Genomic DNA, 23,005 nt, shown 5'->3' on the forward strand with positions numbered 1-23,005 from the left:
AAATTTGTCTCAACAGAGACTGGTTGAATCAGTCAATCCTTCTATTGGAGCAAGCAGTGTTTCCATGCGAGTTTTTTAAAAATTAAATTTTATTTTTTAAAAATTAAATTTTTTTTATATTTTTAAATCGATATACTAATATTAAAAATATTTAAAAAAAATAAAAATATTATTTTAATATATTTTTAAATAAAAAACACTCTAGATCATAACCATTACTATATATTCTCAGACACCACCGACGATTCCAAGGAAAAACGAGTTTATACAAGTCAGAGTGTTTGACGAGTTTGGAAGTAAATTGAGAGTGTTTGACAAGTTTGGGAGTAGATGAAACTTCATTTTCAAACCATAAGCATCATGCAGGCCACCGCATGTACAGCTGTGACTAGTGGCGAATTTATAAATCAGACTTGAGCGCTCAAAAGTCACCCGCTAGCCTCCATTTTCGACTTATATTTTTTTCAGAGCTATAGTGGTGAATGTACGATGCCATTGTCTTGAAGTATAATATAGTATATTTTTTAAAATATATATATTAAAATAATATTGTTAAAAAACAATCTTAACCCAATAGTTTAAGCTATTAGGTGAGATCCCAATATATTATTTATATTATTCTGTAACACATCCCTTCAAGTGATAGAAACTTGTACTAGATGAGGTCCCAAGATATTACTTATATTATTCTGTAACGCATCCCGAAAGAAACTTGTACAGGCCTATATTATCTTGTGTTTACTATTTATCAAATAAATGGAGATGCTGAGATTCGAACTCAAAATCACTTGATCATCAATACTTTGATATTATATCAAAAAATCATCCCAACCCAATAGCTTTAGCTGTTAAATAATGTCCTAGGATATGATATATATTATTCTCTAACAAATATATTTTTTAAAAAAATATTTTGAACATAACCTATCAAAACTATCCAAAAATATAAAAATATATGTATAAAGCTAAAAAAATTTAATTTTTTTAGCGCAATCTCAAACAATAAAAAAATATATGCTCTTTTTTTAATTTTTTATTATCTATGGAATTTATATCAAATTTTATTTTTCTCATAATAAATAATAAAAATCTAACATGTGCATCGTCTCTAAAAAAATAAAAAAGTGATAAGTAAACTTGAAATGCATAGATAAAGAGACGCCACAAAGCAAAACATAGACACTCAATTATCTAAAATGAAATAATAAGAGTGTATAATTTGGTCTCTAGCAGCGATGATATTTTCAGTTTGCATGATCTGAGCATTTAATGGCGGAGGTTCTTGCTAGATAATTATCTAAGTATTTAAAATCAATATATCCTATTAATTAATTTCTATTGTGAGATATGGCATCGACATATTTAACTATTCTTTCAAAAGCCTCCCCTCCAAATCAAATATTTATTTAAGTGTAATTATCTTATCGCATATATAAACAAAATTACAGCATCATGAACGTCAAGAACATCTCACTGATGAGAATTGATATGCTTAACAGGATCAAGCTCCCTGTTAAAATCTTTCACAAAATTGCAAGAGAAAAAAAAAAACAAAAACAAAAACAATCTTGCTCTTCTTGTATATGCCATCAGAAAAGCTTTGTTGACAAGGGAGTCAGAGTCTGACAGAATCCTTCAGTGAACCGTACGAGCACGTCCTCTAAAACCCCCCATCGTGTTTATACCCCAGCCTGGCCGTCTCCGCACGTCGGTGATCGGACTGTGAGCTTTACGGCACGGCCTAGTCGGTTTTTCTCGCAGACCCCTGGCTTAAAGATTAGAAAGCTAATATTCAAGATCTTACAGCATATAAATATATTGAAGGATCATCCATCAGCAATTTCTCGCTCTCTTGCCTCCAATGATAAAACTCACCCCCTCTGTCACTGGATCAATCCATGCTACCATTACAAGTTTCATGAGAGTCGCGAACAAGGTTGAAAATCACCTCCCAAATATACTTTCAATCACAGTTATTTCTTTCTTGACCAGCTGGAACATCAGACGGCTTTCAGTTACTAAAGCCCCCAGCAATGACAATGGACCCCCTGTGCTGCTTCAATTGTGAAGTAGACTTAAGAACAACAAGGACCCAAAACCCATCAAAACTGGATGCCATAAGTATCCTTAAACAGTGCCAGCAACTTTAGAAGATGGGTCGGATGTAACAATCATGGGCTCTCGAGAAACATGCAAGGTGCCCAAAGTTGATGTGGTGTGAGTCAGATTTGGTCCAGCCACACCATTCACGATGATACACCCGGTTTTATTCCGAGTGGCATGTTCGCAGAGAACAAAGTAGTGAAGCGATTTGAGCTCGTTGTGGTTGTGCTGGGTGCTGGTTGTGCCCTTGAATAAAAGAGCGAAAAATAAAATAGCGAGAAGATAGAGGGGTGGAGATTGAGCCATGGCCATCTCTGGTGTCGTTAATGGAAATATCAGGATCATTTATAGGACTCGTTTCACAATGAACACCTTTGCAGTGACTTCAAATCGTTGATTGCTTCTTTTTTTTAACAGAACTACAAATTTACTGTTCAATTTAAAAGGTATAGCGGGAATAACAAAATTCTAAGTGATTTTAGCAGCACCCTTGAAACAACATAGAAGAAGAGTTGGATGTAACAGTCAAAAGGGGTCTTGCAAAGCATGTATAAGATGCCAAAAGGTCCTGTGCTTTGAGTTAGACCTGGCCCACTTTCGTTCAAGGTGTCATGTTGGTACAAAGTAAAGGGATTTGAGCACACGCTGGCTTTGGAGGGAGTTCGAGGTACCCTTAAACTTACGACAGACTAATGTAGCAAGAATATATAGGTGTAAATAATGAGCTATGTCCGTCTCTGTTGCCAGAAGCATGCAAGAAGACCAGGGGATTTATAGGACTCTGATTCATATACCTAGCTAGTATAGTGGGTAATCGAGCAGAGAGGTTAAAGGCTTTTATCTGTTTGAGACGGGGGAGATGCGTGCCAGACACATGCAACTATAACCAGTGGCAAATTAATGAACACATATTCAGTCTAAATTGATCTATCGCCAACTCCATTGCATCTGAGTGGGGAATGACACAACTTATATGAATGCAAGACTGAGTTATCTGATATATAGATCTTGCTGGTGTCACTTAGGAAAATGACTGTGCCTTTATGAACAATGAAAAATATATGAAATAAGATAAGGATAATCTTATGCAAAGATCCATCATACAAACACCATAATAATCAATGCCCAGATTATCTCAGACAAGAAAAGTATGCTCGATAGAATCAAGTACCCTGAGAAGAAAAAAAAATCCATGCTCTTCCAAATGCCTTGAAAAATCTTTGCTACCAAGGAAGATACAATTGCTATATAACAGATTCAAAGTACCTGACTCTGACTCTTGTACACAGCTTTATGTAGTCATCAAGTAAAGTTGGTGTTGAGTACTCTTGAACAGAATACAGATTTATTTCCATTTAGTATTCTCTCCCCTGCATATTCAAATGATAATGTCCATTGCAATTACATGATATAATCAGTAAACCCCCGGCTAAGAGATCATAGCTAATATTCAAGATATAATCAGTGTAATTTGGATGTGCCCAGGCATGGAAAATAAACTCTTTAGATTACAACAAAAGGGTGAGGCATCTGACTCTTGAGCTTCCCAGTTTCCCATAGAATTCAATCGCAGATGCACAACTACTGTAATATGAGAGAGAAGAGAGAATCTTCTGTAGTGCCAAAATTTGGTTAAAACTGCTTCTTTTTCTTCTCAAAATAAGAATAATTGCGCTGGAAGTCTAAGACTGCCCACACCAAGTGCCACAACCTCATATCTGGCCATAGTGCATTTGGAGAATACAGCAGGCAGTTACTAGTTTGCCAAAGTAGGAAGTTACTGAGGCGGGTCTCCCCAGAACTTCGGATCACAATGTCAGGATTGGGAGCTACTGACATATACATGTGGCTCTCAATGTCAACCACCTTTAATATCGAAAGATCCACCAGCAATTTCTCACTCTTTACATTTGGAATCACACCATCTCTGGTTCCACTTGCCTCCAATGATTGAACTTCACCCCATTTATCACAGGATCCATGGACACCATGCCCAACCACACCACTTTTTTTATCAGTCCTTTCTACTCCTTCAGCCACATCATTACAGAATGTGCTTGCCCTTGTTGCTCGTAATTCATTTGTTTGAACTCCAAACAATTCTTGAACACTGTGGCCAATGTCATCATCTATGCTTTTTCCATCTACTTCTTCAACCCTACCACTGAAACTTCTATGTGAGTTACAAGGTTGAATTTCCTCCAACTTATTTTTACAGGATTCATGGACAGCTTGCACAATCTCATCACATGAAGTATAGGCTATGCAGATCAAAAGCACACACTTGGTGTTGTTAGTAGTAGCCTTCATAACCTTTTCTGCTGCCACCCTGACAGGCTTGCTCAAAAGTTTCAAATTACCTATAAAATACACCCTGATACCATATTTGTTCACAAGGCTTTCTTCCTTGAGCAACCCTTCAATCTTCTCCAGAATAAGATCCATCAGGTTCTGAACCTCATCAGGCTTCCTTTTGAAATTCTCAATGCTGAAGGCATAAATAGTGACATAAGTTACTCCCAACTCATAGCAGTACTTAAGCATGGACATAAGAACTGAAAATCCTGCTCTGTGACCAGCACCTTCTTCCAATTTTTCCTTCTTAGCATATCTTCTATTTCCATCCATTATGAATGCAAAATGTTTGGGGATGGGACCCATAGATAGAATGCAAAACATGCATTTTCTGAAGAAACTACCCAAACTACCAAACAACTCACTTAATCTACTACCACGGTGTTTGTCCATTGAATCTAAAACAAGAATTGCAAGTGTCAACTGACCTATGCAAGAGAGAATGAAAATTAGTTGACTTTGGTGGAGTTGACCCCTCCAGAATCAGTAGAGAATTAGTGCAATATATAAAGAGAAGTTGCTCAAGTAAAAATACATAAATAGCAATGAGATTTAGCAAGCAGAAATGTATGTTTCATTCATTCTGCACAGCTCAAAAACATGGATTCCAAGTTCCAACACTTACATATAATGAACATCTTTGATGAGCTATGACAGGATAAATCACACCCATATGATTATTCTCTATGCTAAGTCAGTGCTTCAAATCCACAATATTAATGCAGAGACTACTATGATTCAGAGGTCACAAGACTAGCTACTGTGTTAGTAGCAAGTGGATTGGTCCTTTAGGCAATTTTGATATACAAGTAGAAAAGCAATACAAACAATTCATGCAACAACAAAGAAAACTAGGTTGAGGCCAATGCTAAATATGGCATCTTGAGTAACTCTTAAAGGCTAATTAGTCAAGAGAAAGAAACAGTTAACACTAAGTCAGATCCAGCAATCAATTGTAACCATAGAATCCCATGCACTTGTACTAAAAATAAGATAATTCACCACAAAAATAAAAGAAACCAATGAACTTCAGCATTTTAATAATGAGAACATCCAAAGTAACACAATCCTTATCCCTGAGGATATAACCACACCGCTTGAAAGCAAAAACCCAATTCCCCAATATACCAACAATAATATTTCCTAGTTCAAGCTAGCCATTTACATCCTTGCTTGAATAATCTAAAACAAAAATACTCATCTTGACACTTCATTTAACAGAAATAAAATTAAAGCCAACTAATCTTCTCCCAAAACAAGTTAGATTCTTAATTAAATGAAAATAAACGCAATTTTATATGGGCAACAACACCCGTAAAGTTGCAAACTTTAGATCAAAGTCTCAATCTTTAACATTACTATTCAAATCCCACATCAGCTTATCTCATTTAAGACCACCATGCCAACCTCAAAGTTCTAACACCATCGAAACAAGGAACATCCATAACGCATCAAAAACAACAGGATTACTTACTTCAATCTAACCTCTATATTCTTCCTTACATTAAGAAAATCCAAACTCGACTGAGCCCTAGTCCCTAACCAACTAATTAGAAAGAGAAAAAAAAAAAAAAAGGAGAGACAAATTGAATGCAATCAGACAAGCAAAGATAGAAACTTTGAATCAAAATCTCAATCTTTAACATTATTAGAGTAAACCCACTTCGAATGAACTCAATTAAGACCAACAAAACTACTTAAACAACAGTCACGCAAAGATTAAAGCACCAAATTAGACAACTTTAAATCACGAATATCAAAAAAAAAAAAAAGAAATATATATATATATAGGTTCTTACCTATGATCCGTGCAGATCAATATTGCAACCAGAGAAAATCAATCATGAATCTCCACGAACAGAACTTGGAGCCTGCGAATCCAATCAAACTAATATTAAAAACCTTAAAAACGGAGAGTAAAAAATAATTAATGTTATTTTAGTTTATTTGTGTGCACCGACAAGGAGAAACGGACAGGGACAAAAACAGGACACCTGGTAGTTAGCAACAGAGAAGAGAGAACCATTCGAATTATTATAGTGAAATTTTTGTAAAGACCACCTCTCGTCGATTCTCGGGAATTTCTCTCTCTGTGATGGTTGTGTGGAAGCGGGAAATTTCTTAATGGTTTATAATGTAAAGACTATAGAGTAGCCATGTTGTTGGCCAACGTAAATTTATAGATCGAAGGTTTTTTATTGTTATTATACTATAACATTTTTTTTTTCTTCATTCTTTCAAAAAATTATAAATTACATTTTAGATCAATATAATTTTAAAATTTATATAAAAAGATAAATCAACTCTTTTATTTATATATATATATATATATATATATAAACGCCCACAAATCAGTTAAATAAAATTTCTCTATATTCATACCCAATTTCTCTCTCAACAAAAAATAATTTTTTAACCCAAATAAAAATCTCATAACAATATATAATATTCATTTTCAAATTCCATGAAAGCACATATTCACTTTGAAGTAATTTGACATTTACTAGGAAAATACAAGCTCATAAACTATTTATTTTATCAAAAAAAAAATTCAATTCATAATCAAATAGGTCACATCATGTAGTACTTGTAATTTTGATTATCACAGACCATAAAGTTTTTCTACTAGGTATACAAAATGTAGGGTAAAATTTCTTGATGAAAAATAATTGAGCTTAAATATATATGATCTATTACCGAGTCCAAAAGATACTCATCTTTAGTTTAGCATATACTATATTGTGATGTTTGTAGATATTATAAAAATAATATAAATTATATTTTATAATTTTACTTAATAAATTGGGTTAAAATATGTTTTTTGATATGATATTAAAATTTAAATAACCTAGCGATTACAAGTTCGAATTTCACCATTCTTATTTATTTGATAAAAATTAAAAATAATATAATATGAATTTTTTATTTGAGAAATTATGTTAAAAAATAATATAAATTATATTTTTATATCTTATCTAATAATTTAAATTTTTAGATGAAATGATTCTTGAATAACATGTGTATATAGGTTGTCATGTGATGGTGGGAGATATGCATTTTTTTTCTTCATAGCTCAAATAGTTTCCTCACGTTTAATATAGTTTCTTGCTTGAAATGTTGTATGATCTCTTCACAATATAAAGATGTAATTGAGTTATTTTATTATTGTATCACTATTTTAAAATTGCTAAAAACAGAATGTTCATTTCATGGAAGGCTATATACACTTTTATCTTTGTAAATCAATTGGTTTCTCCAAAATTTAAACTTTTTTTGTCAGTATTTTTTTATAAATTACCAGTGACTAGAGGAGATAAGTTTTTTTGCCAATTAGGTATTTATTGATCTATTATGTCATACCCTCAATATTTATTTTTTGTTCCAAAAAAATATATAATATTTTATAAAAAAATTGTAAGATATGAATCTCTTTCGCACACCAAATTCTGCTCAGATTCACTCAATTTTGCTTCACCTAAACAGCTTTTTTAGCTTCATGCAACTTTGCTTCCATCACACTTTCAATTGCTTTTATGTATCAAACATTGCTTTTGTGTTACTTTATGTCTTCTTCTTTTTGTCATTTGTATTAATCTTGATATTTTTGTGTCAATCCGATTATATCAATTACTAACAGTGATCTCGTCTATTCTTTTAATTTTAATTAATAATAATCTCAGCATTAAATGTCAATGGACTTTGAGAAATTTTGACCAAACTAAAAGCTAGGTATTAGCTTTATGCAAGTTGTAGGGTTTGCTTTTATGTATCTTGTGCTTCTTTAGGTATTAAAGAAATGTATATTTAGAAGTGTGGTTGTTTTTTGTTTTATAAAATATTTTTTATTTAGAAATATATTAAAATAATATTTTTTTATTTAAAAGAAAATATATTTTTGATATTAGCACATCAAAATGATATAAAAACACCAAAAATATTAATTTAAAATAAAAATCAATAAAAAAAATTTCAAAAATATTTTTAGCCAATATCCTTTCCAAATACTTTAAAAAATGGACCACCATAACCTTGTATCATGTTTAATCACACTTGTTACCACCTCTGGACAGAGAAATCATGATAAAATAAACTTAACTTATTGATCTACTAGATGTTTGTTATAGAGTCATAGTCATTCAACTCTTTTTGGTGTGGATCCAGCTAACAGCTAAGAGATCAAGTTTCAAGGGTTGATATGGATCAATTTGAAAAAATAAAAATAAAAAAAATATATATTTGAAATTTTAATCTCCCATATTAAATGGTTTTGAAACAATACATGTAAATGCAAGTTATAAAAAAATAAGATATGCAGTGTAGTTAATAAACAATTCAGGTCAATGCAAGCTATAAATAAAAATTTGAAATATAATATACTTATCTCACATTAAAATTTTTAAAAACAATCCATATAAATATAAACTATATCTAATTACTCTAAATCGAAAAATTAAAAAACAATCCATATAAAAATAGATTATAAAAAATAAATGTGAAGTGTAATATCGGGTTTAATTATGTCAATTATAAATTTGAATTTTTATAATTTGAAACCTGACTAAGGTCTCAGGTTATACAAATCCCAGGTCAACCTATGCCTATGAATCTTATAGAGAACACTTCCCACTGAAATTATGAGTGAGATGGGTCATATTTTCCCCAAGAAAAACCGCATAAAAACACCAGTATTTTTTTTTCCCACTCTATTTTCATTACATTAAAGAATCACACTTGCTGTTTTTCAAGTTGCAACATCATCATCTCACTGAATACAAACGGCAACTACAACAACAGAATCTGCTTTCCTCTAAAAGGAATCACTTAAAAAATCATGACTTTTGAGTTAAAGGAGTAATTGATTTTGTGTGCACAGAGAATTTGCTGGGTCCAATTCTGCTTACTTTACCTTCTTTTTCGTTATTTTACGAATGTTCACTTCGCGCTCGTATTTAGGCACCCTGCGCCCTGGAATGAAGAGGGGACGGTGCTGAGTTGGTTGTTGGCCACGGCGATGGGGTTTAGAAAGTGAGGAAACGAGAGTGCTTTTGGTCGCCTTTGGTTTCTCCTTCATTGCCTCTATCTGTTCCAACACCTCCACAACTTCTTTCATGGAGGGGCGGTTTTTAGGATCTGCTTTCAGGCACTTTAAAGTAAGTTGTGCTGCTTGTACCATCGCCTTGGACGAATATTGGCCCTCAATCCTTGAATCCATAATGGTGGTTTTGAGCTTCTTTTTGTGTGAGAGCAATGGCTTCAGCCATTCAACCAAATTTCGCTGACCAGTTGGTCGCTTCCAATCGAGCGCCCTTTGGCCTGACAGCATTTCAAGTAGCACGACACCAAAACCATACACATCACTTTTTACATACAAATGACCTGTTCATCACGAAGTTTCACATTAGATGATTTATTTATATGCCAAGAGTTACGTATACATGTTTATCGTCTAAACTATTGCTTTAACAGCCTGTTTCAGTAGCATTTCAGACATCCTGGAAGGCACACGTACCTGTTGCAATGTACTCAGGAGCAGCATAACCATAGGTTCCCATGACCCTGGTTGTCACATGTGACTCTCCACCAGAAGGTCCCAACTTCGCCAGGCCAAAATCTGATATTTTGGCATTGTATTTCTGTACAATGCAGTTGAGATGAAAAGGGTTGAATATTAGTGATGATAAATGATGGTTCATAAATCCTACATCCTCAAAAAACAAGCCGTTTATCTGTTTAGTGTTTCAAGAAGCAGGGGACGTAGGCAGGGCCTTGGCCCCAAAGCTCCATCAGCTCTCCCATGATGTTATTCTACCTTGTATGCATGTCTATTTTTAAGTTTTCAGTGAGATGACCCACCCAAAACCTATTAATGCCTTCTTGCAACACATGCTACAATATCATTTCTCCATTGACGATTGATAGCTCCACCATAACTTCTAGACATATTAAGAGGGTCTAGTTGTCTTTCTTAGAGAAACCAGCCAAAGTTTTGCTAATGATATTATTAACACATCAAAACTAAAGCAACCGACTAGAGGGATAGATTTGGATCTCCAGCTCTCCCCTGTGTAATCAAACGCATCTTAACAGAGTGTTCTTGGTATAACATCGGCGTCCCGTACTCTGAACTATTTTGCATCATCTTCAAATTTTTATAATCAATTAAATTTAGCATAAGGCTCCATTTTCTAGCTGTAGAGAATCATTAATGAGGGGAAAGGAAAGGGAAAGTACAGAAGCTTAAGTTCGCAAACTGACATTCCTTTCCGCTGCAAAATAACTAATCTGATATTGCATTGTCAATCACATTTTAGCAATGTGCACATATGTTAGTGTAAAAATTAATCTAAGGAAACTTAGAATCACAAAAGGCAATTCCCGTCCACCATCATATTTCTTACTGGTTTTCAATTTATTTGTTCTTTCAACAACAAATTATAGGGAGTATCCTAAGAAAATTAAGCCTCAAATATAAAATACATAAATCATAATAAATAAACTAACCTCATCAAGCAGGATATTAGAGGCCTTGAAATCTCTATAAATGACTTTCTTCTCTGAGGTATGTAGAAAAGCTAGACCTCGAGCTGCTCCAATGGCTATCTTTAGCCGTATATCCCAAGAGAAGGGTTCAATATTAGGATTCCCTGCACAAACAACCAAACCAATTCATCTAGAAATTAGCTAATTCCTTACACTTTTTTCTTCTTCATACTCCTCTTTCTATTTTTCAGCAACTCTTACTTCTAAACAGATGGTTCTCCAAGCTTCCCTTCGGCATAAATTCATACACAAGGAGTAGCTCTTTATCCTCCCAACAAAAGCCCAATAACTTAACCAAGTTGGGATGCGATAGCCTTCCTAGAAAGTTCACCTCTGACTGCATACCCAATGAAAAATGGAACAGATGTTTAGCATCAACAATAGGGGCTAAATTTCAATAAACACCATGCCAAAATGTGGCCAATGAAGCATTGGTCTGTGGCTAAGAACTAGAGGCTTGTGCCCCAAACCACACCCTCAATGCAAGGAGGTGTATTTCCTAGTATTTTGATCTAAAGACAGCTCGTAATTGTAATGATTGGACCGCAATTGCTACCTTATGACAAGGGCATCTTCTACCAACTATCATGCCATTGAAATTCTATTCGATAGCATACACAAAGTCATGCGAGGTGGGACCCGTTATAGAAAAATATTTAAAGCCAACACTAAAAACTATAGTTGCTTTCCCATTATCCTTCTCCCCATCCATTCATGGATTGGTCACAAACTCAACAAAAACAAGAAACTTGATAACGGAATGGCTATTAAATGTCCAAATATAACTTTCTTGAGTATTAAGACAGTTGAAATTTAGAATTGAAAATACCTGCCACTCTGCAAGTCCTTGCATACTTCCTGAGTTCAATTTCTTTATAGCAACCACCATGCCACTGCCGGACTTAGAGGGCGCATAAGTCTTCTGATCAATCCAACCTTTATAGACTTTACCAAAACCTCCCTCGCCCAACAAAGTATCTGATTTAAAATTCTTTGTTGCCCTCTTCAAATCTGCAAAAGTGAACTTCTCCAAATTTGATGATTCCAATATTTGCCCATTTGCATTACTTATCACTTCATTTCTTTCATCATGACTCGCTGCCTCAGAGAATTGACTCTTGCAAACAATACTACTACTAGTGGCTGAGACATCTATGGTGGAGGTGCTGCTGTAAGTACTATTGGATGTCCCTGTATATTAGCATCCGAAAAATGGGAAAAGATCATTAGACGATCAGTTAAAAAGGAAAAACAAGAAGCAACATATAACATATGAACTCTTAAGATATCCACAAACAAGCTAAAGCAAGAAGGATACCTGGGGTGGAAGGATTGTTGTTGGCTATGGAGCTAGGACTAGGATCACAAAAGAAAGATCTTAGGCAGCTACCCATGTTGCCCTTTCAGTAACTTATCAAAGCTAAGTAATCTTCAGACCACCTTAGCAAGATGGTAGCAGCACTCTTCATGGTTTATGTAGAATTTGAAATTTTGATGCAAAAACCAAGAAAGAGCCAAGAAAGAAAAGGGAGAGAAATTCAGAATGTTTTTTTTTTCTTTTATTGTTGAATGGAGACCAGGCAATTACCATGTCTTCACTTTGCTGGCTGTTTCTTGAGTTGTCTTGTTTGGCCAAACACTTGTTATTTTGTCGGAGGATTGTTCGCTGTCTCGGGGATAAAAAAAAATACAAATACATTTTAGAATGGGGTTAATTAGTGATAATTTTAAAATAGTTTTTATTTAAAAAAATATGTTAATAATATTTTTTTTATTTTTAAAAAATTATTTTTAAATTCAGCATATCAAAATAATTTGAAAACATCAAAAACATATTAATTCAAAATAATAATAAAAAATTAGAAATATTTTTGAAAAACACTTTCAAATAACCGCTTAATCATGGAGACAAAGTGTGTGTGTAAAGTTTTTATTTTTGTCTTAGATAATTATGTTTGTTCCTTTAAAATAAAAAATAAAAATCTGAAACCAAGTGTTTTTTTCTAAAATTGTATTTTAAAACATTTTATAATTTTAATATTTAACCTCAGGTTGAATCATTGGTCTTAATTAACTTAGTTTCCACCATTAAATTTAAAAAAATATAAAATATAAAAGCAAAATTCATTAAAAAGAAATGAGAAATATAAGCAAGAGAAAAGGAGAGGAAATTATTTAAATTATTTAATAATCTATAACAATTGAAAAATAAATAAATTAGAGTAAATTTTTTTTTTTTTATGAATTGAATAAAATTAAATAATTAAAGAGTTATTTATATTAAAAAGTATAAGATGAAAAACAAATTACCGAATGAATGTGTTTTTTTTTAATATTATGAAAAATAATGAGCACTGTTATTGAAAAAGTAATACAATAATGAAAATATACATAATATAGCAAAATGAAAATACATTATGTTTTTTAAAAAATAAAATTTAATGATAAAGACTTGGGATTAAACAATAAAAAAAAAATGTGAATTTATGATGAATTTATCATCTTGCATTTCATCCATCTTAGATTTTAATTTTAGATTGATACAAATATTTTATTCAATATATGATGCAAGAGGTTATAAACTATCAAATATAAATATCATGTAATTAAGCCAATTGATAATCTAATAAATATATTTATAAATCAAATAAATAAGTACAAGCCTATAAAAATATATGGTCATATCACATAACATGTCCAATCAAATCATTCATAATTTTTAATCTGAATATTGGATCATATTCAAATATTTTCTTGAAGGTTTTATAAATTAGATAGCAATAAGCTGTTAAGATTGGAAAGGTCTTCAAAGATTTTTTTTATTTTTTTATTTTTGTATTTCTTTAATTTTAGCTTTTATTTTTTCTAGGATTCAAATTCCTTTATAGTTAAGATAGGTTTTACACTTATTTTAACACATGTAGACTTGTAGTGCTTTGTTGAGAGAGGGAGATTTTGGAAAAAATAATTATTTAAACAATAATAAAACGGATAGGGTTCTTGGTTGAACTTTTTCATGATTTCTTTTTTGTCTTGTTATTCTATTCCTGATATAATTACTTTTAGTTGCATCAATGTATGGTTGGTTTAATTATTTGTTTTATTATTAAATATATTTGAAAATAAGATTTGATGAATGATTAAATCATAATTTAATTATATATTTTTTTAGCAATTATTTTTTTTATAATGATTACACAAAAAGATTTTTGCATGATTTGACAAGTGGAGAAATTAATATTTTAAATTAGTTTAAAAAAGTTAATGTTTATTATAAACTAAAATGAAAAATAATAATTTTTATTTATTGTTTTAAATATTGAAAGTTTGATGGTAATATATATTAAGGATAAAATAGAATTTTGTGCATTTTATAATGTCTTGTTCATATTTAAAACGTGACTTGTAGGTCAACGAGGAACAAGACTCAAGTCATATATTGAAAGGCCGACTCAGGTCGATCTCAAAAAATAATCAAAATGATATTATTTTGACAAAAAAAATTAAAAAAAACAATAGTTAATAGGTTTATGACCAGGTTTTGTCAAGGTCAGTTAGGTCATCTATTCAACTCGAGTTTTTAAGCAGGTCAGATAAGTTTTTTTATTTTTTTTATTTTGCCTTCAACTTGAATTGAGACACTTATTATGTTTTGTTGCAATACCAAACACAACTCCATCTCTATCTCTTATGCTATCTAGTATTTTCTAACATCTAAACACAAGGAAGAATAAAACAATACTCTAACATCATAACATGCAATAGCTAAAATTATAATAAAAAATTTTATTTAATTTTTTATTTTTTTAATGAGAGAAAATAATATAGAAACCAATGATTTGGTTCAATATAGATTGGAATTTAAGATGGCACTTGATCATTGTAGCATCATCCTTATGGGAATAATCGATCAATCAATTATTGCTAATATGAAACAACAGTGTAGTGATAAGCAAAATAGTACAAACTTTATAGTTAAAAATTTTAAGGTATTTTTATTATTCACTAAAGTGTTATTACATCTTATTCAACCAATTGATGTAGTTTAGAATAAAAATGTTAGGCCAAGTTGTGATGAATGTACTCCATATATTAAGATTCACATAATTTTCCTGAAAAGAAAATTTCTTTAATCTTTTTTAAGAGGAAATTTCTTGAGGGATATGTTATTATGAAATTAGATGCTTTATGGAAAAGATGAAAAATGGATGTTGATTGAAGAATTGGTAGAAGTTGTAACCTAATTTTGCAATCTAAAATTTAGAACACGTTTCATTTAAAATAAATTTATTAGCTGACATATTATACATTTAAAACTAGTATTGACGTTTTCATCAAACAATACTTATTTAGCCATGTCATTAATGGTCGATTCCTTTGATCAATTTTAATATTAATATGATGGAGAAATAATTCTTTATTTATTCTATAAATTAAAGAATATATAAGTATTGTTTATCCTATAAATGAAGATTCACATGTCAGTTTGATAAGAATAATAATTGTTCACAACCAAACAAGAAAAATGAATTTTGGAATCAATTATAAATAGTAAAGTTAACAAGGCTTAAAAAGTCTAAATAGATCAAACGACCATGAGTCGTGATCGACTAGGAAAAAATAATTGATTGTAAAAGTTTCAATTCTCAAAATCAATCAAAAGGTTCAATCTTACTCATAATAAAAGTTCTCGACATATTAAATTAATGAGAGTTATAATTTAGTTATGATTCATGTTATTATTGGCAATGAGAAGTTTAGATTATATTTGGATTCAATGTACAAGCTCCTTATCTAATATGAATAAATCTATATAGGAGTAAAGTTACATGCTATGTAAAACTCAAACAAGATATCGATAATTAGGTACATCGAGCTACTAGGAAAAATGATTAGTTCCACCTATGCAAAGTTGTTTATGTGATTTATTCAATTTGCTTTTATTTACAATTTTCATTTATTTTCTTACTTTATTTGTCCATTTGCCTTTAACTCTTGTTTCTGACTATATGTTCTTACATGGTATAGATACACCTAAATTAAGGTTTAAAATACTTAAAGGTCACATTCCATTTGATTTTGCAAGGAAACCTATCTCCACTCATTATTTAGTTATTAGTTATAAATTTTCCATATTAGAAGAAAGAAATGAAGAATAAATATCGTAATTGATCTAGAAAATATCTGAGTGACCAACAACCCCTTAGTGATATAAATATAAATACAAATCATCAAATCTAATTTTATTAATAAATTAGAAAAACTCAATATTTATTTTAAATATTGGTATTAATTCTTCTAATTTGATTTAACTTACTCATAGGCATATAAACTGATAAAAATCTTTTAATATCTATTTCCTTATTTTACAATCTTCTTCTTTTCTTATCTGTCTATTATCTTATTCTAGCTTGAGGCTTGATTATCTTAAAATAAGGAAATAGATAGTGCAACATTTTAAGGAGGTGGTGTTGGAGTTCTAAGAAACTATTTGTGTTGGGATCATTTAATTGGCAATTTAACCTTAAAGATGGATGATATATTATGTGATAATTATCGCACTTGACATCGCGACAGCTCAAAAAAAAAAAAACTAGTATTTTGGTGTTCTTTTATGGAGAGGTCCAAATTTGTATATAAAAAAAATTGATATATAATATTATGGTCACTAAAAATTCTAATTGTTATTCAAATATTTGTGATAAGGGACTGGATATACTACATGAAATATATTATCATTCCTAAAACATCCTACCTAAGATAGACTACATTATTTTTCTTGTCCTAAATTAATATGTTTAAACTATTTGTGGTTTACCTATTTAATGCATACAAATTTATTGTAAAGAGTTAAATCCCAGTCAAAAGCTCAACAATTATCCATTAAAAAGGTCTGGTTGGTTTTTGTCACTCTTAGTTATATGATGAGTTGAAAACTCTAAGTTGGTCATCCTAGATCACAACTCAAGTTAGGCCTATGAATATATTATAGGCCCAGCTCCAAATCATAGACCTATGTTAGATTTATGAGACCCAGCTCACAATCAAAAGAAAAGTTCAAAAGAAGAGCTTCAATGAGGTTCACCTAGCTTATGGTACCTTAATATTTCTATCTCTAACGTCAATGAATATTGGTTTGGAGATAATACTCTGAATTTTAGCATTGGTAAGTATTACCAGAAAACTTCAAACTCCAAACTTTGTCTGCAATGAAGATTAAACTTAGAATTTTATTGTTTAAAAAAGATTAAAAGGATATGTTAATCCTTGTTAATCTTTAAAATAATAGCTCAATGTGAGTCAAACATATTAAATATTACGAGTGACTAATAAAATAAATTTTTTAATGATTTTTAACATAGAATATTTTTGAAGGATTTTGAAATGAGTAGTGGATCCATATGAATGACGGAAGTAGACTCAAATATATTCATAGATTATTATAATTAAAGCTCGCAAATTAATCAATCATTTATACAGATTAAACAACTTATCGTACACATTTATAGATCTAACAAATTTAAATTCAAAATAATAATATTCTTTTATATTTTCCAATCCTTTCATGTATGGGTTTTCAAAATCAATTAAGTTGTCATGATTCATCTTCTCAAAACATATATTCACATCTTTTTTGTTTCACCAACAATCAAGATTTTATCTTCAATTTAAATCACCAAAAGATATTACCCACAAACTTAAAATACAGTTTCCATACCCTAAATCTCAATCAATTCAATAATTAAATCAAGTTGGATAACTATCCTAACCAAATAATTCTCTAATCTAATCTTATCGGCACACATCCAAATCATAAAACAATTTCACAATCTAACATCAATAATTTTTCTCAATCATCCACACATCATCCAACAAATCGAACGATCACAAAATAAAATATACATTTGCATGATTATACTTCTAATAATCACGTGACAACCCAATCAATTCCAACAATTTCTAATCTCATCATCGCCAATAATCCCATGTAATTCACACATCATCAACCAAGCCACATCACCATAAAACAATATGTACTCAATTTAATAGAATGATATCACTCCCAATATTTATCATCAAATGACACAAATTAACCAATAAACCAAACATTTCACCACAAAAAGAATCCAATCAATTAGACATACTAAAAGATATTATGAGTTTAAAATCAATCTTCCTGAAAGTTGAGTAGAGGCTAGATGGCGAGAAAATAGCGTTTAATTTTTTTTATTTAAAATTTTATTTTTATCTAAAAACACTTTAAAAATCATAATAAACTCATTTATAACTCAAACATTATCTAATTACTCTAAAAATAAAAAATATAAATGAATAAAAAAATCTTTGTAGATCCCAATTTGTTTTTTTATCTTAATTAAAAGGGAAACACGACATCTATTGAACTATTATTATAAAGATAAATTCATTGACATCAAGATTCATTTTTTTGGTAGTCAAAATATGATCATCTAATTATTATTTTTATCTTCAATATTTTTCAATAATTTTTTTTTCAAACTCAATAACTAAAATATAAAGAAAAAAAAAGTTTAAGACCGAAGTATAAAATCCTAAAATATTAAGGACCAAACAATATATAAAATCAAACTTAAAGGACTAAAATTAAATTATCCACGCCTTTTCAACTTTGGGGTCTTTTTTCTTTTCTTTTTGATCTTTGCTCTTTAAATTTCTTTTTTAACTCAACCTAAGATTTTATGTTTAATTTAACGATGAAACATTCCTCGACACTCCGTTATATGTGAAGCATGCAAAGATAACAATAAATAAAAACTCGCTAATATAACTTGAAATTATGAAATAAAATAGGAAGACCAAAAAAAAATACAGTTTTCATGTGCATAGTGAACTAACTTTGGACCTAGTAATGTTTACATGGTATTTCTTTTTAAAGAAAAAAACAACATTGTAATATTAACAAAATCTTCACAAATATAGCAAGTAAGATATAGTCAACCCCCCAAGCATTTCCTTTTCAATGGTACTTCCATTACTTAAATGGACATCTCTAGGACCTTACAAATTAAGGATGGAAATTAGAGTGTTCTGATGAAATCGTGTTTAGTCTGTCGTTTGATATTATTCTCGGTTTCTTTTCTATTCATGAGCAGAAGTACATAATAAAAAGCCATTGCAGTGAAAATGTTCAAGACCTGGTTTCACCACGGCATGTTCCACGAGGACATTCTAATGGTGGAAGACAAAAACATGATGCATGAAGTTCAAAGGGTGAAGAAAACCCAGAGGATATGTGCCTGCAAGGAAATTCAATGCCTGTAAAAACCGAGACCATACAATGGAACACGAAGTTGACCTTGTATATTGGTGGCTGCCATGCCATGCGCAGTGCAAGTAGTAGACTCCTAAAAGGGTCGACAAAAACACCAGACAGATGCGGAGAATTCAGGCATGAAACCGTTTGGAGTGATGGGGTTTATTTTAATAAAATGAAGAGGCAGAAGAAATTCAAAAAAAAAAAAAAAACAAAAGGAAAACCTTCTTTTTGAGGATATTTTGACCAATTTCCAATCCAGTTCCTGTTATGCCAACATGAAGTGCATGGGGCGCATTCAGTAAACTGAAGACCCAAAAAACTATTGAGCTCCAATAACCCGAAAAGATGCCCTGAATGTACTGGCAGTACAACACGAAATCACAAAGTTGTTGAAGGTAAATCATTAGCATTAGAAAGCACAACTGTACATATAGGGCTTTGAGAGTTCTTTCTGTAATTTAATTTTTTTTCTCAGGACTGGGGAAGATTTATAGACCTTGGTTTCCAAGAGCTCTGGCTCTGTGCCTTCTTTTGAAAACATCTTGCCTGAATCTTTTGGTCTCACTTTGTATTTCCACGAATGGCTTCCTCTCTATAGTTTCCTTTTCCCTCTCCAGCATCCTTCGCCTCTTGGCCACTGCCATAGTTGTATCCTCGCTATCTTGTTTATGCCTTTCTGCCTCTTCCTACAAAAAATTATTTATTAAAAACCATGTATATAGAGAAGCAAGCATGGAACTGATCGCAATCTCACATTACTTACAAAGATGCATAATCTTTCAGCAACATCTACCGGTTGCAGATGTGATGTAGTTCATTCAGTCACTGTGATTTTCTATGCTATATAATATTCTGACAATCCTAAATGATGTTATTTATATGTGGTGGCAGTGGAATAAAATATTCTGAAACAAGGAATAGAGAGGTAACCTGGAGACTACGAATGAGACTGTCAAGTGATTTGATCTTCCTATGCGGCCAGCGAGGGATGCCTAATTCCCTGCACTTTCTCTTCAGTACTGTGAGACCAACTTTTAAATTTCTTGAAGCTTCTACAATTGGTAGACCAAAGCATTTAACGACATCTTCTAAAGCAATTCTAGCAATGTCTTCACTAGCTGCTCTTTTTTTCTTCTTTTCCATAACACCTGCAGTTTTCTGGTTAGTAAGCCATGGTGATGAATTACAGAAATCCTTAGAAGTCAAGAAGAAATATAAATATTCTTATATAGCCAATGACTAGCAAGTTCTGTGCAATTTGTTGGACTGAAGCATCAATATTTCAGCAAAATGACTTTGTTCTCAAATTAAAACTAGTATTTTTCTTTGTTGCAACTCAGGTCAGGAATCAGGAAAGGCAGTTGCTTGAAGAAGTAATCAGTCTTGGAATGTTAAATTGTTAATATACAAAAGGATTCAAGAATATCTTCTCTTTTTTCTAATTCCATAAAGAGGAAGCTCAAATAAAACCTGCTGCGCACAGTTCAATTTGTTCGCTTTTTGATAATTCAGATGGAGAAACTGAATAAGGAAGGCAGTTAAGATCCTGGTCTAATACAGGCAGACTTTTCTTTGACTGATGGCAATTATCTCTGTCCAGTTCACATATTTCTTTGGATGAAAACCTTGATGGCTCTTCATTGTCAGTTTTGCAGCTCAACTTCAAAATGAAATGGATATCTTTGGCCAGTGTTGGAATTGACTTCAGCTTGGGGTTTCTGAACATTAAAAATTATAAAGCAACAGAAAAAGGAGGAGTTAGGAACATGTCAGATTATATTGAAAGAGTAATTACCACATGTTGGTAACAGAGTCTGCACAAATTACCTTAAAACATCAAAGACAAGGAATGGGATCATCTATCTAGCTTTCCAAAGTATCCCCAAACTTAAGAATTTGGAGATGTATAGAGATTCATTTAGATTTTTTTGATAATAGATTTATTTAGATTTTAGATACATCTAAAGCGTGATACTTTCATCTGAAACCAAACTGAGACACAATTTATTCTACTTCCATGGGGCATCTAGAGTCTAGATATGCATGAGTAATCAAAGAACCATTAATGTTCCATCACTAAGCAGGGAGTATGAATCTAAATAGACATCATGAGAATTCTATTCAAGCATGATTCTTGATAGAAGAAGCATAAGCTTGAAAATACATGAATAGATGGCAAGTATGACACATCAATAAGAAGAATAGTCTGGCATAAAAACATCTTTACTCGGAAAAGTTTTCGAAATTTGAGCACCCTTAATTACTGTTACAAGGCAAGTACCTTCACATCAATTGCCGCATGCTGCATTTTTAAAGAAAAAAAAAAAAACCTGCAGAATATACAATCTCTTACTGAAAGATGATTAGTTCTAGGGGTTACATCGAGTGGTGAGTCATTCTTATGCTTACTTCCCTTGCCAAGCTGGAAAGAGGCTTCTAAGGCAGGTGAGTGAGTGTAGTTTCATGTGAGCTAAAAGCAAAATAAAATTCGTTGGATAATTCAACAAGAACAGCAGCTACTGTTAGAGGTTGAGCCTATAATTTTATTCTGCTGCTTCATTTAGCCACTGAACCCAACATATCTATGATGCTATCTGGGAAAACCCAAATCCTACCTTTTTCAACGACAATTATGATGAAAGCACTTCTGCAACAGTAATATTAACCCAGTCAAGTTAGCGACTTTCAGTCCTTCTAAATTGTACAGAAAGTTCTTGCATTCCAAGATTAATGATTCACCACACTTACATAAATGACAAGACATGAACTCCCTAGCAGTCACTCGGGAAACTCTATTGGTAACATATAAATGCTCAAGTCAAGAGATGCAAATACGGATCTAATAAAAAATCTGGAGTTTAGGGGGATAGAATTGGACTAATAAATAACAAGATAAAAAGAATGGGAAGAGGAAAGTACCTAGAAACTGACAGTAGAAAAGAACTGTGACTCAAATGAGGAGGATTATTGACATGAAATGCAAATATGCAACGCCACAAACCAATCACTAGCCCTTCAAAGAGCTCCAAGACCTGAAATCTCCTCAATCTAAGAATTGGGCCTGCTTTCATTTCAACATATGGACCATCCACAGAGAAAACAAACTCCCTCTCAACTTCCTTTTCCTTCCCATCCTTCAATCTGTAAACATGCAAGCTTCTTACCAACTCTGCAAAACCACACAACATACCAACATGAACCAAAAACCAACCCCTTATGGAAATGGTACCTCTATCCAAAAATAATCAACAATAACAGAGATGCAAGCTGAAATCTCCGCAAACTACATGAAACAACAATAAAAAAAAAAAAAAAAAAACTTTGCCAGTAAAAACCAACCCCATTTTGGAATTCTATCTAAAACTCACTAATATCATAAATGCAAGCTCCTAACAGCAAGTAAATACCAAAAAGAAGCAACCTTTTCAAATAAAAATCTAAAACACATCTAAATATCAACAAAAACTGCAATTACATGCAATGGGATAGAAAGAGGGATTGAGTGAGAGTACCTTTATTGATATTGTTCTCAAAGACTAATAGAGCTATCAAAGAAGAGGCCATGAAGAAGAAGAAGAAGAATAACAAGAGGTCATGCTTTGGAGGTGAGAAACGGAGGGAACTAGCAAACAGAAATACAGTGGGCACTGGGCAGAAGATATTAGCGAATTGAATGGGGCAGCAGAATCAAGGTTTTTTAAAGAATATTTT

At 31.8% G+C, this 23,005-nt stretch overlaps 3 protein-coding genes across 12 annotated transcripts; all 3 read right to left on the reverse strand.

The window, feature by feature from the left end:
- Positions 1-3,426: 3,426 nt before the first annotated feature.
- Positions 3,427-6,615, reverse strand: LOC118029951 (dehydrodolichyl diphosphate synthase 6). 10 transcript variants are annotated; one of them, XM_073408995.1, is made up of 3 exons: positions 6,453-6,615; positions 6,258-6,329; positions 3,427-4,856 (listed from the first exon to the last, which is right to left on the reverse strand). In XM_073408995.1, exon 3 carries the CDS (start codon positions 4,849-4,851, stop codon positions 3,736-3,738), a length of 1,116 nt encoding a protein of 371 aa, XP_073265096.1. In that variant the 5' UTR covers positions 4,852-4,856; positions 6,258-6,329; positions 6,453-6,615; the 3' UTR covers positions 3,427-3,735. The 10 variants fall into 10 exon arrangements, with proteins under 10 accessions (XP_073265096.1, XP_034889843.1, XP_073265099.1 ...); XM_035033952.2 differs by having other exon boundaries at positions 3,427-4,881; XM_073408998.1 differs by having other exon boundaries at positions 6,434-6,615.
- A 2,517-nt stretch (positions 6,616-9,132) lies between these two features.
- Positions 9,133-12,613, reverse strand: LOC118029949 (probable serine/threonine-protein kinase CST). Its single transcript, XM_035033947.2, has 6 exons — positions 12,317-12,613; positions 11,828-12,189; positions 11,200-11,335; positions 10,960-11,102; positions 9,968-10,091; positions 9,133-9,834 (listed from the first exon to the last, which is right to left on the reverse strand). The coding sequence occupies exons 1-6, from the start codon at positions 12,390-12,392 to the stop codon at positions 9,356-9,358; spliced, it is 1,320 nt and encodes a 439-aa protein (XP_034889838.1). The 5' UTR covers positions 12,393-12,613; the 3' UTR covers positions 9,133-9,355.
- Positions 12,614-19,063: 6,450 nt separating this feature from the next.
- Positions 19,064-23,005, reverse strand: LOC118029948 (protein RKD5). Its single transcript, XM_035033944.2, has 5 exons — positions 22,807-23,005; positions 22,214-22,463; positions 20,765-21,012; positions 20,225-20,442; positions 19,064-19,980 (listed from the first exon to the last, which is right to left on the reverse strand). Exons 1-5 carry the CDS (start codon positions 22,856-22,858, stop codon positions 19,783-19,785), a joined length of 966 nt encoding a protein of 321 aa, XP_034889835.1. The 5' UTR covers positions 22,859-23,005; the 3' UTR covers positions 19,064-19,782.

This window comes from Populus alba, chromosome 5, assembly GCF_005239225.2.
Source record: "Populus alba chromosome 5, ASM523922v2, whole genome shotgun sequence".
Lineage (NCBI taxonomy): Eukaryota > Viridiplantae > Streptophyta > Magnoliopsida > Malpighiales > Salicaceae > Populus > Populus alba.